Below are 16,394 nucleotides of genomic sequence, written 5' to 3'. Positions count from 1 at the left end.
AGCCGTGCCATTCTGCCGATGTATATCTGCAGGAGGCGGTCCTTAAGTGGTTAATAAATGGACACTTGCCTGTCCTGGAGTCCAGCGATGTCGGCACCGCTGCTGATGTTTTCATCAGCTGTCGGGTGCTCCACTGCCATTGCGGTTATGGGAACCCGGCAGTGTAGACTTTTTCGGCTTCACGCCGGGAACCCTACTGTGCATGTCCGAGGCCCGCTCCTCTTTCCTATTGGCCCGGGGGAGGAGAAGGAAGCCCTGCTGTGAAGTCGCGGCTCCATGGCAGGGACTCCCAGAAGTGGGAAAGGATAACTTTAAAAAACGGGTATCCTGCTCCACCTCCCCCCGAAAGGGCACCGGAGGGGGGGGGGAAATAAGGCCATGCCATTTTTGGGATACGGCATTGCGTTATTTTAACTGACAATTGCGCGGTCATGTGACGCTGTACCAAAATTGATTTCCTTCACCCCCCCCTATCCAATAAATTTCTTCATCAATTTTGGCCAATATGCATTCTGCTACATGGTTTTTGGTAAAAATGTAATCCCAATATGTGTGTATATTAATTTGGGCAAAAGTTATAGTGTCTACAAACTAGGGTTGTCCCGATACCGATACTAGTATCGGGACCGATACCGAGCATTTGCGCAAGTACTTGTACTCGCGCAAATGCTCCCGATGCCTTACCTGATTGTCGGGTAGTCAGTGACCGGAGAGGGTGGGCGGAAGCCAGGCTTCTGTATTTAAATGTAACACAGCAATGCGCTCCTGTCCAGCCGGATCCTCGGCACCCGCCCGCACTCCCGCAGCATCGCTCCCTGCCGTTTGTCACACTAGAGCCGGGGATGGAAAGCTTTTCCTAGGTGGCTCCTCCCCGGCTCTGTCATGTCTCAGAGGTCATGAGGAGGGGCAGCTCTCTCACTGAATTGAGCCGTGCTATATCTGAGGTCTGTGTTCGGAGGGGTGATTTTTAAAGTGTGCTAATTCTGCCTAGGAAAAGCATTCTATCCCCGGCTCTAGTGTGACAAACGGCAGGGAGCGATGCTGCGGGAGTGCGGGCGGGTGCCGAAAATCCGGCTGGACAGGAGCGCACTGCTGTGTTACATCTAAATACAGAAGCCTGGCTTCCGCCCACCCTCTCCAGCCACAGGACGCTGTACCCAACTGCACCCACCTGCACCCACTGCCCACCTGCACCCTGCCCTCTGTACTCACCTGCACCCACCACCCACCTGCACGCTGTACCCACCTGCACCCACTGCTCACCTGTACCCTGTCCCCCACCTGTACCCTGTCCCCCACCTGTACCCACCTGCACGCTGGACCCACCTGCACCCTGCCCTATGTACTTCACTCAGTGCCAGCTATTAGTGCCCATCAGCGCCAGCCACTAGTCAGTGCCCATAAGTGCCACCTATCAGTACCAGTCACCTATCAGTCCCCATCTGTCAAACTGTCACATGACTTTAAAAAAAAAGTATCGGTATCGGCGAGTACTTGGGGGGAAAAAAAGTATCGGTACTTGGTCTAAAAAAAGTGGTATCAGGACAACCCTACTACATATGGGATATATTTTTGGAATTTTTATTTTTTTTACTAGTAATGGTGGCAGTCAGCAACTTATAGCGGGACTGCGATATTGTGACGGGCAAATCGGACACTAGTTGACACTTTGCGGGGACCATTGACACCAATACAGTAATTTTTGCTAAAAATATGCACTGTTACTGTACCAATGACACTGGCTGGGAAGGGGTTAACATTTGGGGCGATCAATGGGTTAACTGTGTGCCCAGGGAGTGCGTGCTAACACTGGCGGATGCATTTTCTGTGGCAAGGCTTAGCAGAAACACAGGATCACTGCCTTCTGGTGTCACAGAACTGTGATCTGCCTGTGCATTGAACAATCGGCTGTCCCGATGAACGGCCAGACGCGCTGTTCGGCTCCCGCTGTGTCTAATCACGGCGGGAGTGGGTAACCGGTGAAGCATGTGCACGTCCCAGCCCCGGGAAGGGCAGAATCGCATACCTGTATTGTCCTCTTTACCAGCAATAATTAAGTATTTTTCCTGTGTGTGTGTGTCTTCATTCAGAGCACCCCCTTAATGCTGACCCCTTTGATACAACAGGAAATTGGAGATCATCTCTAAAACTGACCATGCATTTTGATAGTGATCAAAATTTAGATTTGATCTTTAAAGTGGAGGTCCACCTAAAAAAACAAATGTTGGCAGCCGAAGCCAAGGAATCTCGCAGCTGCCCCCGCCACCATCCTCGGTGAGGGAATCAGGAAGTGAAGCTTTGCGGGTTCACTGGCCGGTTCCCTACTGCAAATGCGCGAGATGTCCTTACTGGTTCCCGCTGGGGGGGGAGTGACTCCTGCGGGAGTCTATTCCCGGAAGTGGTTTCAAATACCTGTATTATACCGGTATCTGCACCCCCCTTAAAGGTGGCAAATGTGACTACGGAGGGGTGGAGGGTTCCGAAAAGCTGAGGTTCCCTTTTTGTGTGGACCTCCGCTTTTTTTTCTTCCAATTACATTTTTTTTATTTTATCAAACGGAGATATACAAACAAAAGTAAGCGCAAAGTGTGGACCTCCGCTTTAAGTAAATTACTGAGCACAGGGGGTTGCTTGTTTGGCACCAAACACCCTTCAGTGACTAATTTGCACTTAAAATGCCACTGACCACAAATAATTGGGGGGGGGCATTTTATTGCTCCTCATCATGCTTCAGAAGCATTTATTGTTAACCCAATATTTTCTAATTTCTATAATAAAACGTATCTAATAAAAAAAAAAAAAAAAACAACAATTCTATTTCTTCTTAAATTTGGGCCAAAATCTGTTGCATGTCTTTGTTAGAAAATAAAAATCCCAATGAGTGTATATTTGGTTGGTGCGAATTTTTTATTTTATATATATATTTGCGCACCAACCAAATATACACTCATTGGGATTTTTATTTTCTAGCAAAGAGATATATATATATATATATATATATATATATATATATATATATATATATATATATATATATATATATATATATATATATATATATATATATATATATATATATATATATACACATACACACATACATACACACATATACACATACACACATATACACATACACACATACACACATACACACATACATACACACATACATACACACATACATACACACATACATACACACATACATACATACATACATACATACATATATTTTTTTCGGAGTTTAGCTATAGGCGCCGTACTGTAATGGCAGTGATCAGCGACTTATAGTGGGACTGTGATAGTGTGGTGGCCAATCTGGCGCCAATAGACACAGGCTGGGGGGTCACTGACATCGCTGGTGACACTAAGGCTCCATTCACACCTAGGCGTACTAATGACACTGGCTGGGAAGGGGTTAATATCTAGGGGCAATCGATGGGTTAACGGTGTGACTAACAATGTGTAATGTATACGGCTTTTCCGTTCTGATCTGGCTGCTGTTTCTCCCTGCTTTTCTGGGAGAGGAAACGGCAAGATCGCTGTTTTTTGTACACAGAGTTCTGTGTGTTTGTAAACGCAGAACTGTGTGCTGTGATTGGACACAGCTGATTTCAGCCGAAATCATTGGTTGAAATCCACTTCCAAACTCATGCTCTGTCCAATCACAGCACAGGCCAGGCGGGGGATGCACGCCCCAAACCTGAAAGAAAGGCTCGACGCACTGGTACGTGATTGTGCCTGTACCTTCCATCTGCTCAATGTATTTACTGTTAGTGGTCGGCAGGTGGTAAATGGCCACACAAGAATGCTCTGTCTGAAAATGGTGTAAAATGCATTTGGGCACAGTGTTGCATGCCAGGGTAATTGTCTGTCAAACTATCACAGCACTAAAATATGTTCTGGTAATGAAGGAAGGTGTAAAATGCTGGTGGTTGTATTCCTGTATGGATCTATTAAGCCCAGTGTACAATGATCAGTCGTGTGGAGGAAAGGCCCCCCTATAGGTGTGTGTGTGTCACCATTCACTCCGCAATCTTTAATTACTGCTGGTCTTCGTAATATAATCTTCTCATAGATGTTGTCTATTTATATTTTGGTCACATGAATGTCTTGTGTGAATTGCATGTGTTTTTATTGCTGTCGATGTTTTCTTGTTTGCAGTTTGCCAAAGCCCAGACACCTCATCTCTCAGCCCACCCCTCGGACGTTCCCTCAACGACACCCCGCCTCCTCTCAGTGCTCCTCTCCACCCTTCCATGATCGGATCCGCCATGACTTCATCGGTGAACTCTCCGCTCGGCAGCTTGGGCTCCCCGTTTCCTATCATCAACCCCTCAATGTCCCCTGGAATTCCAGGCACTCCTTCTATAGGATATGGACCCGTCAGCAGCCCTCAGGTAAGTTGTTTCAGAGGTGGACCTTGTTTTATCTGCACATAAAGATTACTTTAACCACTTAAGCCCCGGGCCATTTTGCCGGGCAATGACCGGGCCACTTTTTTGCGATTCGGCACTGCGTCGCAGTGCCGAATCGCAAAAAAAGTGGCCCGGTCATTGACCGGCAAAATGGCCCGGGGCTTAAGTGGTTAAAGTAATTCAGTTAAAGCAGTTGCGCGGTCGTGCGACGTGGCTCCCAAACAAAATTGATGTATTTTTTCCCCCCACAAATAGAGCGTTCTTTTGGTGGTATTTGATCGCCTCTGCGGTTTAAATTTTTTGTGCTATAAACAAAAATAGAGCGTAAATTTTGAAAAAAATCTATATTTTTTACTTTTTGCTATAATAAATATCCCCCAAAAATATATGAAACCTTTTTTTTCTCAGTTTAGGCCGATACGTATTCTACATGTTTTTGGTAGTAAAACATCTCAATAAGCGTTTATTGATCAGTTTGTGCAAAAGTTATAGCGTCTACAAAATAGGGGATAGTTTTATGGCATTTTTATAATTAATTTTTATTTTATTTTTTTAATCGTGACACGGACACCTTTGACACATTTTTGGGACCATTGTCTTTTTTTTTTTTACAGCGTTCAGTGCTATAAAAATGCACCGATTACTGTGAAAATTACACTGGCAGTAGGGTGTTGGGGGTTAGGGGGTAGGGTTAGGTTTGGGGGTTACGGTTAGGGTTTCCCATTGAAGAATATGGCTAGGACTCAGGAATTGGAACAGGGACCTCCCCCAAAGGTCAGAAGGCGGGTTCCCAGAGGTCAAAGGGCATGGCTGACCCACCCCCACCAAAGTGTACCGCCTACCCCAACTAAGTCAGTGGCGCTGAAGGGGTTAAGTGTGCCTAGGGACGTGTTCTAACTCTAGGGGGGGTGGGCTTACTGTGACAATGCAGTGATCACCGCTTCCGATTACAGGAAGCTGTGATCACTGTCCTGTCACTAGGAAGACTGGGGAAATGATTGCATAAGCATTTCCCCCTTCTTCCTTACCATGACACGATCGCGGGTATACCCGCGGACATCAAGTCCGCGGGACCGGTGGCCGCGTGCGCGCCCACAATGCCGGTGACTTGTCCTTAAGGTTCCCCTAACGGGGATGTTCCTTCAAGGACTGCGCAAACTTGCCGACGGAAATCTCCGAACCTCGCCCGGCATCCAGGCTCATTCTGTAACATCCCCGTGGATTGGAGGATGTTTAAAAAAAAAAAGCCAGGAGGCTGAGCGAGCGGAGCGAGCCATCCGAGCGAAGTGAGACCGACTGGCCACTTTCCTCGAAATCCACGTCGCCCTGGATGCCGGCAGAGGTTCGGAGATTTCCGTCGGCAAGTTTGTGCCTGCGCAGTCCTTGAAGGAACTTTCCCGTTAGCCAGAACCATCTCGGCAGATCACTTTGCGCCTGCGCAGGAACTTTCACGATAGCCGGAACCATCTCGGCAGATCACTTTGCGCCTGCGCAGAAACTTTCACGATAGCCGGAACCATCTCGGCAGATCACTTTGCGCCTGCGCAGGAACTTTCACGATAGCCGGAACCAGCTCGGCAGATCACCGGCTTCTTGTATACGTCCTTCTGCCTGTTCGTGCCATGCTGACGACGTATATAGCCGTGCGCTGGTCGGCAAGCAGTTGATCAGTCAGTCAGCAGTTCTATATTACCCAGTGCTTTGTGGCATGAAGAAAAAACAAATATAAATGTATACATTGGGGAAAATTATTTATTTGATCCACTGCAGATTTTGTAAGTTTTCCCTCTTAAAAATAAATGAAGGGTCTGGATTTTTTATCATAGGTTTATTTTATATGATAGAGACAGAATATCAACCAAAAATCCAGAAAAAACACAATACAAATGTTTTATAAATTGAGGTTTAGTTCAGCGAGTAAAATATTTAATCCCCTACCAACGTTGAAAACAATAATTTTGGCTCCCACAGGAGCCCATTCACACCTTGGCGTTTTGTCGCCTGTAGCGCGACGCGCACAAACGCCAGAGGGACCAAAATACATGTAAGGCTATGGGCATGGTTCACATCTGAACGCCGATGCGCCTGACGCGCATCGCATGTAGTCAATAAAAGTTCCGGACCCTTTTTTATCGCGCGATATGCGCGTATTTGATCGTTTCCATTTCCCATAGAAAGTAATGGAAACGCTCGATTCAAGCGACTTGCGCGACAACGGGCGTTTGCTACGGGCGTTTCGTCTATAGAACTTGTCGCCCATGCAGAAGATTAAAAAAATCTACCAACATAGCAACAAGTGATGAAAAGATGATAGTTTTTCCTATTGGCTTAAAAAAAAAACGTCAAAGTACAAAAACGTCGGACAACTCTGTATGCAAACGCGCATATTAGCATGAATACGCGCGACCAAACGCCGGAAAACGCCGCTATTGCCTACGCCTAGGTGTGAATGCAGCCTTGGTGCTCATGTGGTACACAGATTAGTCCTGTGAGGCTAGGTTCACACTGCTGCGAATTAAAAATTGCGGTAAAACCGCGATTTTGCCGCGATTTCGGCCGCGATTTAAGAGACATCTGTGCAGGGTTCAATGTAAATCGCGGCCCAAAATCGAAAAAAGTAGTACAGGAACTACTTTCTGAAATCGGTGCAGATGTGGCGTCGCACCGATTAGGACAGTGCCATTGCCGGCAAATGCCGCTGATTTGAGATGCGATTTGACATGTCAAATCGCATCTTAAATCGTTCCAAATCGTACCCAGTGTGAACCAGGGCGCAATGTAAGAATGCGCTCCAAACGACAACTCGTTATGTGTATAAAAGACACCCGTCCACAGAATCTTTTCTTTTCAAACCTCCCCATCATGGGCAACACCAAAGAGCTGTCCAAGGACATCGGAGACAAGATTGTAGACCTGCACAAGGCTGGAATGGGCTACAAGACCATCAGCTAGAAGCTTGGTGAGAAGGAGACAACTATTGGAGCGATTGTTTCACAAATGGAAGAAATACAAAAAAAAACTTCAATCGCCCTCGGTCTGGATCTTGGTGCAAGATTTCTCCTCATGGGGTGAGGACGATCATGAGAAAAGTGAGGGATCCGCCCAAAACTACACGGGAGGAGCTTGCGAATGACCTCATTGGCAGTTGGGACCACAGTCACCAAACAAACCATTAGTAACACAATAAGTCACCATGGATTAAAGTCCTGCAGCACCCGCAAGGTCCCCCTCCTCAAGAAAGCACATGTACAGGCCCATCTGAAGTTTAGACTTGAAAAAGGAGCGCGCTGTCTTGTTACTGACTGACGCTAGGCTCTGAAACGCGTTGTGTGTTACATTGGCCCTTGTCGGCCACCGTCCCGCTGACGTCACCGCCTCCGGAACGAGTGCCGTACACCTGCATTACTTTGTACTATCCTGCTTTGGCCCCTATCGGCCACCGTTCGGCAAACTTGAATGGATTGAGCGCTGTGCTCCAGCACCGCTCCTACACAGACATCAGTCCCTGCTTTTCTTCCAGCTGATCCGCTCGTCCATCACCAGGATTGAGACACGAGCTGTCTTCATGCCATACATCCTCACTTGCACCCCTGTTCCTGCAATATTACATGTAAGTGTTGGAGACTTATACCCATCTATGTAATTAAACCAGATGACCTAGAGGCGCTTTTTTTCCTGTCTTTCTTTTTTCATGTATACCTGAGTTGACTTCACTCCTGGAGAGCAGCCCTTGGTCACCTATTAGAACTCACCTAGAGAATACAGCTTTAATATATGGACTAATTGTATTCTTATACTTGAACTTTTATCCATGAACTTTTAAACCACTGATTTTATAATTGTTGCTGTCATCTCATCTCGTATCATTGACCCTTGCAAACTGATTGTTGTCATTTGTTTTTTTCTGAGCGTTGTTGCCTTGTGATTTTTCTGAAGTTTACCAATGAACATCTAAATAATTCAGGAGGATTGGGAGAAAGTGCTGGGGTCAGATGAGACCGAACATTTAGCTCTTTGGCAATAACTCGACTCACTGTGTTTAGAGTTAGAAAAATTCTGACGATGACTTTAACGCCCGCCGCACGACTATTTACGTCCGCAAAATGGCACGGACAGGCAAATGGGCGTATATATACGTCCTTGCCTTTCCGCGGGTCGGGGCTCCGATCGGACCCCCCCCCCCCCCCGCTGCGTGCGGCGGTCGGATTCCCTCGGGGAGCGATCCGGGACGACGGCGCGGCTATTCGTTTATAGCCGCTCCGTCGCGATCGCTCCCCGGAGCTGAAGAACGGGGAGAGCCGTATGTAAACACGGCTTCCCCGTGCTTCACTGTGGCGGCGCATCGATCGTGTCATCCCCTTTATAGGGGAGACACAATCGATGACGTCACACCTACAGCCACACCCCCCTACTGTTCTAAACACACACTAGGTGAAGCCTAACACGTTCAGCGCCCCCTGTGGTTAACTCCCAAACTGCAACTGTCATTTTCACAATAAAGAATGCAGTTTAAGTGCATTTTTTGCTGTGAAAATGACAATGGTCCCAAAAATGTGTCAAAATTGTCCGAAGTGTCCGCCATAATGTCGCAGTCACGAAAAAAATCGCTGATCGCCGCCATTAGTAGTAAAAAAAAAAATATTAATAAAAAAGCCTATCCCCTATTTTGTAAACGCTATACATTTTGCGCAAACCAATCGATAAACGCTTATTGCGTTTTTTTTTTTTTACCAAAAATAGGTAGAAGAATACGTATCGGCCTAAACTGAGGAAAAAAAAATGTATATATGTTTTTGGGGGATATTTATTACAGCAAAAAGTAAAAAATACTGCATTTTTTTCAAAATTGTCGCTCTATTTTTGTTTATAGCGCAAAAAATAAAAACTGCAGAGGTGATCAAATACCACCAAAAGAAAGCTCTATTTGTGGGGGAAAAAGGACGCCAATTTTGTTTGGGAGCCACGTCGCACGACCGCGCAATTGTCTGTTAAAGTGACGCAGTGCCGAAACGCCTTTGGGCATTTAGCAACATATTGGTCCGGGGCTTAAGTGGTTAAGAGCAACCATCCTTGCAGTCAAGCGCAGAGGTGGAAACATTATGCTTTGGGGCCCCTGAAGAAGTCACGTGTGTGAGACGAAATGCGTAGGGTGTAAGCAGAGGTATTCCAGATATTACGTCAGTAAGGATACGAGTTCGGGACTTGCGGCTTTTTAAATGTGAGTTGTAGCTGCTTTTTTTATTAAACGTTATTACACTATGCGAGTATCTCTTTATACACCTTAACCCGGAGAACACAGGAAAGGACCCTTTAGGAATACCATAGAATCCACACTGCCATAGCAGAGAACTGGGAGAGTACACAGAGGACCCCCAGAGGCGACCCGACAGCATAACGGCACCATTCTAGAATTATCATTAAATGCTGCATACAAAGCATATCTCAGGTGAGAGGCTAGAATTCATGGTCATGATATACTATTATTATTGACACAATTGTAAGTGCACCAGTGGTACCCCTTTATCGGTGGCCTTGGCTAAACCTGATGTGCAAAGTGCATTTTCCCTGGTAACCAGAAATTCCGTTTACTGGACTCAGATTGGATTGGACGATTTGTACGTTGTCAATATGGGTTTTAATTGGGACTGCTGAGGCAGCCAATCAATGCCTCGGCTTTACACAGAACCAGGACTTGTGTTTGTTCCCAGACGTAGTAGAGATTTAGCGTGACCGTCAGATGCTGGAGTTTGGTCCCGGTGATGATCTTTGTTTGCTCTTGATTGATTTTTGCATGTGGGGGCAGGCAGGTCTAAAGTTCGGTCCAGTTTAATTTTTGTCTTGGTGCTGAAATTGAGAGAATAATAATTTTTGCCAATTGTTGGCTTCTTTCCGCTTTCCCATCATGCACAGAAGTGGAGTTACTTTATTATTATAATACAGTAAAACCTTGGATTGCGATTCATTCCAGAAACATGCTTGTAATCCAAAGCACTTGTATATCAAAGTATTTTTTTACAGGGTATAAAGGAAAAGAGAGGCACCTCCTAAGTGTAGCAATAAGTTGCTAAATGTTGTACCTTCATTAAATGTAACCATATTGCTACACTTAGCGCAGGGGTCTCCAAACCCCGGCCCGCGGGCCGCAGTGTAAACCAAGCCGCCCATGCTGCCACGCCGTTTTTTTTTTAAACAAGAGAAGCCGAGGCGCCGCGCGGCACCTACCCTCTTCCCGCCCACTGTTTGAAGTTGCGATCCCGTGGAAGGATCGTTAATTCAAACAGCGGGCAGGAAGAGGGGAGGTGCCGCGCCTGTGACGTCACTCGTGGAAGGCTCTTTACTTCAAACAGCGGGCGGGAAGAAGGGAGGTGCCGCGCATCGGTGACGGTAGCTGCAGAAGACCAGAAGTCATCTAGTATGGAGGGCAGAGGCTGATCTTGTTATTGTGTTACATTGCTGTGCTGATGGAAACATTACTGGGGACACCACTAATGGGGACACATCAGCGGCGTCCCCATCAGCAATGATGGGCGACACTGCTGATGGGCGACACTGCTGATGGGCGACACTGCTGATGGGCGACACTGCTGATGGGCGACACTGCTGATGGGCGACACTGCTGATGGGCGACACTGCTGATGGGCGACACTGCTGATGGGCGACACTGCTGATGGGCGACACTGCTGATGGGCGACACTGCTGATGGGCGACACTTCTGATCCCATCAGCCGCTGATCCCATCAACAATGATGGGGACACCGCTGATCCCATCACCGCTGATGGGGGCACCGCTGATAAAGATGCTGCTGATGAGGACACCGCTGATATTTTATACATAACTGATTTTTTTTTTCGGCCCCCGAAAACGTGTAAAATCTACAATGTGGCCCTTGTGTTGAAAAGTTTGGAGACCCCTGACTTGGAGGATTTTTTTTTTTTATATTCGGTTGTGACCTGACGTTACTCTTACATCAAGACATCGCTTGTATATCAAGGCAAAATTAAAACATTTTGCTTGTCTTGCAAAATGCTCTCAAACCAAGGGTTTACTGTACATTTATCGCACCAACAGTTTGTCAGGCACTTTACAATGTAAGGGGAGACGGTACAGTTGCAATAAAGTTCAATACAGAAGGTTTAGGAGGGCCGTGCTCATGGAAGTTAGAATATAAATGAGAGGGGGAGCTGGTGCAAAAGTTAAAGGGTCACTAAAGGAAACGTGTTTTTCCCTGGATCGTCTTTCAGGACAGCCACCTTAGAGAGATCCCGGCTCCTCCCCTCTCAGGAAACACCGCCTTCAATCAGAGATTTAAGCCTCATCCTCCCACTGGCCCTTCAGTTATGGTGTTTCCTCCGGTGGGGAGACACCGCTGTGGAACCAGGAGCCGATGGCTGGGGAAGCTAAGGCTTATTGGGCAATTTTTAGAAGATTGAGTTCTTCTGCCTAAAAAATTTTTTATTTTTTTGAATTTGGCGCTCAGGCCGGCTAGTGAGTCGTCACCTGCAGCGCCGCATGTGCGTCCCAGCGTCTCTTTGGGGAGAAGAGTAAGCTGGGAGGTCCGTCGTTTTCTTTGCCTAGGGTGGCGCTGTGGGCTGCCTCAGGTCCCCCCTGCTTTGCAGCCAGCTTGGAGCTCGCTGGTCCGGAGGACGGGCGACGTCAGTTCCGGTTGGGGGCGGGACAGCCACACGAGGCCGCGTCTTCCGGTTCCGGACGCGGCCTAGGAAAGCGGACCACGCATGCTGGCTGGTGCAGTCTCTCAGTCTGAGGTGTCAGCTAAGGAGACAACGGACCACCGCTCCGCTGAGCAGCAATGTCGGAGACAGAGGTCTCGAGGACAGCTCCATCCGAAGAAAGCGCCAGCCAGCCGCAGGTAAGTGAACCCTGGGGTGGTGTTAGCTCCACGGGTGTTTTTCCCTTCCTGGTGGTCGGTGGGGATAGGAGTTTCTGGGACCCTGGTGGTGGTTGGTCCTGGGGGGCACTCCTGGTGATCCCTGTGTTTATTGCTGGTGGGCCCCAGCTAATGTGCTGCTGTCTTTTGTTTGCTTCTCTTTCAGAAAGCCTCAAGCAAATCAGCCCATGGCTCTAAAAGGAAGTGCCCTGTGTGCAGATCAACACTAGGGGAAACCTGGTTGAAAACGCTCTGTAAGCGTTGTATTGGAGATGTTTTAAGAGAACAGACCGCAGAACAGGGGGCAGATCTAGCGGCGTCAGTTAAGGAGCTTTCTAGTACCTTTCAGTCCTTTCAAGCTCTTTTTTCCTCTTTTCAACTGCCCCAGCCCCAAAGCAGTGTCCCACCAGCACAGCAGGTTGTTTCACCTAATCCCACGGATTTTCTCCCTAGTAGTGGCGAGAAACCGGAGGGTCTAGCGGAGGACATTGAGGAAGAAGCGGGTAGCGCCATTTCTGATTCCCAGGAGGAATCAGATATAGAGGGGCTGGACGGGGAGTCCTCTAAAGCCTCAAGATACAAACTTTCTCTAGAGGATGTGGAGGAACTTTTAGATGCCATCCACACCACTCTAGGTATCCAGGAGGAAAAGAAAGTTTTGTCATTACATGACCAAATGTATAAGGGTCTGGAGCAACAGAAAAAGAAAGTTTTTCCAGTCCATGATGTGTTGGTCAATGCCATTAAGAAAGAATGGCAGGACCCAGAGAGGAAACCTTTTTTCTCTAATGCACTAAAAAGGAGGTTTCCCTTTGCAGGTGAAGATAGTTTAGTTTGGAATAAAACTCCAAAACTAGACGCAGCATTTTCTCAGGTATCCAGAAATACACATCTGGCCTTCGAGGATATGGGGTTACTCTCTGACCCCATGGATAAGAGGATGGATTCCCTTTTGAAAAAGTCCTGGGAATCATCACAGACAAATCTCAAACCCGCCATGGCAGCCACGGTAGTGGCCCGTAATATGGAGTTTTGGCTCACGCAAATCAAGGCGCATATCGAAGCTAATACAGCAAAGGATGTTATCCTTGCTTCTTTTCCCACGCTCCTTAAAGGGGTGGCCTATCTGGCAGATGCCTCGGCCGAATCAGTACGCATGTCCGCCAGATCTTCAGTCCTGACCAATTCAGCCAGGAGAGCCTTGTGGCTTAAGACGTGGCAGGGGGACAGTGCGTCTAAGATAAAACTCTGTGGCATACCGCTTACCGGAGATTTATTATTCGGGCCTGGTCTGGAAGCCGTCCTGGATAGGACGGCTGATAAAAATAAGGCTTTTCCCCTTAAAAGGAAATTTGGGCAACAGACAAAAAGGAAATTTCAGTTTCCGAGGAAATCTGAGACCCCTAAAACAGGTCAACAAAAGAAATTTTGGGGACCTAAGGGGAAAGGGCGTGGGGCGGCGATTTTTCGCCCTCCTGAACAGCCCAAAAAAGCCCAGTGACACGGTAACAGTGGGAGGAAGGTTGGGGGCCTTTCTCCCACAGTGGGAGGTGATCACCACAAATCAATTTGTTTTGGGGATCATCAGACGGGGCTACAGGTTGGAGTTCTCAAATCCCCCACCTCTCAGGTTTCTGATTACCAACCTACCAATATGCGGGGAAAAAGCCTCCGCTCTTCTATCCTCTTTACAGGAATTGGAAGAGCAGGAAGTGATTGTCCAGGTGCCAGGTCCAGAGACAAACAGAGGCTTTTACTCCCACATTTTTGTGGTCCGCAAGCCATCAGGGAAATTCAGGCTCATCCTGAATTTGAAGCCTCTGAATGTCTCCGTCAAGTACAGGAGATTCAGAATGGATTCGGTCAGAGCGTTACTCCCGCCAAACTGCTTCATGGCATCGATCGATCTAAAGGATGCATATCTGCATATTCCCATAGCCGAGGATCATCAAAAATATCTGAGGCTAGCAGTAAGGACTGGGAATCGGGTAGTGCATTGGCAGTTCAAAGCTCTCCCCTTTGGGCTATCGTCTTCTCCCCGAATCTTCACAAAAGTGATGGTAGAAGTTCTGGCCTTTCTGCGACTCAAAGGTCTTTCGATAGTTGCATATCTAGACGATCTTCTCCTGTTTGCACCCTCAGCGGATCAGTTGGTTCAGGATCTTCAGGTAGCAAGAGACATCCTGGAGAAATTGGGATGGCTTCTGAACCTAGAAAAGTCCAGTTTAATCCCAGCCCAGAGAGTCACCTTCTTGGGTTATGTGGTGGACTCAACGATCCAAAGGGTCTTTCTTCCCTCCGAAAAGGTCCTAAAGGTGGACAAGACCATGTTGCGGTTGCAGAGCAACAGTCAGGTTTCAGTCAGGGAGGCCATGTCAGGATTGGGATTACTAACATCCACACTTCCGGCAGTACATTGGGCGGGACTGCACTTTCGTCCTCTTCAGTTATTTATTCTGAAGGTTTGGGACCACAGTCAGACCTCCTTGGATGCCTTAATCTCCATCCCAAATCAGGTCAAAAGGTCACTCTGGTGGTGGAGAAAGGGAGCAAATCTGTCCCAAGGTCTTGAGTGGATCCTGCCAGTGACCAAGACAGTCACAACAGATGCCAGCGGTTCAGGTTGGGGAGCACACTTGGGTCCCAAGTGGGTCCAGGGGACCTGGAGGAAAGAGGACGCTCTAAGATCCTCCAACTGGAGGGAGCTGAGAGCAGTAGAACTAGCGCTCAGAGCCTTTCAGGGGGAACTTCAGGGACAACATGTGAGAATCCGTTCGGACAATTCCCCAACAGTAGCCTACATCAACAGGCAGGGGGGTACAAGAAGTTGCTCCCTATGGCTTCTGGCAGAAGCCATCCTGAAGTGGGCCGAACTCAATGTATTGTCCCTGTCTGCAACCCACTTGAAGGGAGATCAGAACCAGACAGCGGACTTTCTCAGTCGAACAACTCTGAAGGAAGGCGATTGGATCTTAAAGCAGGAGGTATTCAACATGATTGTTCAGAGATGGGGAACACCATGTATAGACCTCTTTGCCTCAAAACACAATACCAAGACAGGTCTTTTCTTCTCCCTAAACAGATTGGACGGAGCGCTAGGAATAGACGCACTCGCCCAGACTTGGGCATTTTCAAGGTGCTATGCCTTCCCCCCTCCGGTCCTGATTCCGGAAGTTTTGAGGAAGTTGCAAGGGGAGAATACGATCCTCATCTTGATCGCTCCTTATTGGCCGAGGAGACCGTGGTTCTCCATTCTAAGGAACCTGGCAATAGAACCTCCTTGGATCCTTCCGGCCCAGACCGACCTTCTTTCTCAGGGTCCATTCTGCTGCCCTCACATAGACAGGTGGAACCTGGCAGCCTGGCTTCTGAGGAGTCATTGTTGAGGGGCAGGGGTTTTTCTGAGCGTCTAATTAAGACTCTCCTAAATTGTAGAAACTCAAAACATCTACTGTAAGGTGTGGAGACGTTTTAACATATGGTGCTCAGAAGGCTCCTTTGACGTTCATAGTTCAGTGGCAGTGCTAGAATTCCTACAGTCAGGTGCAGACAAAGGTTTGGCACTTAGCACATTGAAAGGACAAGTCTCTGCGTTTAGCGTTTTTCTAGAAAAACAACTAGCTTTAGACCCTTGGATAGCAAGGTTCTTCAAGGGTCGAAGTAGACAGAGGCCAGTTAGAACCTCTTCCCTTCCAGTTTGGAACCTCTCTTTGGTTTTACAGGCTCTTACAAAAGAGCCTTTTGAACCACTAGAATCCTGTTCTTTGAAACTAATTACCCTCAAAACTGTGTTTTTGGTGGCAATTACCACGGCAAGACGAGTCGGCGAACTCGAAGCCCTTTCCATCAGGGCCCCTTATTTTCAAATTTTTCCGGACAGGGTTATTTTCAAAACCGATCCGGCCTTCTTGCCAAAGGTGGCTTCAAGATTTCATAGGAGCCAAGAAATCATTCTACCCACTTTTTGTTCTAATCCTGTGAAGGAACAGGAACGTTCATTCCATAATTTAGATGTTAGGAGGTGCATTCTCCAATACTTAGAATGCACTAGACAATTTAGAAAGTCAGAGTCCCTTTTTGTACTATT

The 16,394-nt window shown here is 47.5% G+C and overlaps 1 protein-coding gene across 2 annotated transcripts in view; it reads left to right on the top strand.

Moving 5' to 3' along the window:
* The window catches only part of RXRB (retinoid X receptor beta), an 89,732-nt gene that overhangs the window by 19,557 nt on the left and 53,781 nt on the right, over nt 1-16,394 (top strand). For both annotated transcript variants that reach the window (XM_040324948.1, XM_040324949.1), the window contains exon 2: nt 4,168-4,403. In XM_040324948.1, coding sequence (XP_040180882.1) covers nt 4,168-4,403 — 236 coding nt within the window. The remainder of the gene's footprint in view (nt 1-4,167; nt 4,404-16,394) is intronic.

The sequence above is a fragment of the Rana temporaria genome, chromosome 9 (assembly GCF_905171775.1).
Source record: "Rana temporaria chromosome 9, aRanTem1.1, whole genome shotgun sequence".
NCBI lineage: Eukaryota > Metazoa > Chordata > Amphibia > Anura > Ranidae > Rana > Rana temporaria.
Note: the sequence above shows the minus strand (reverse complement) of the source record. Positions and strands in the feature narration are given on the sequence as shown.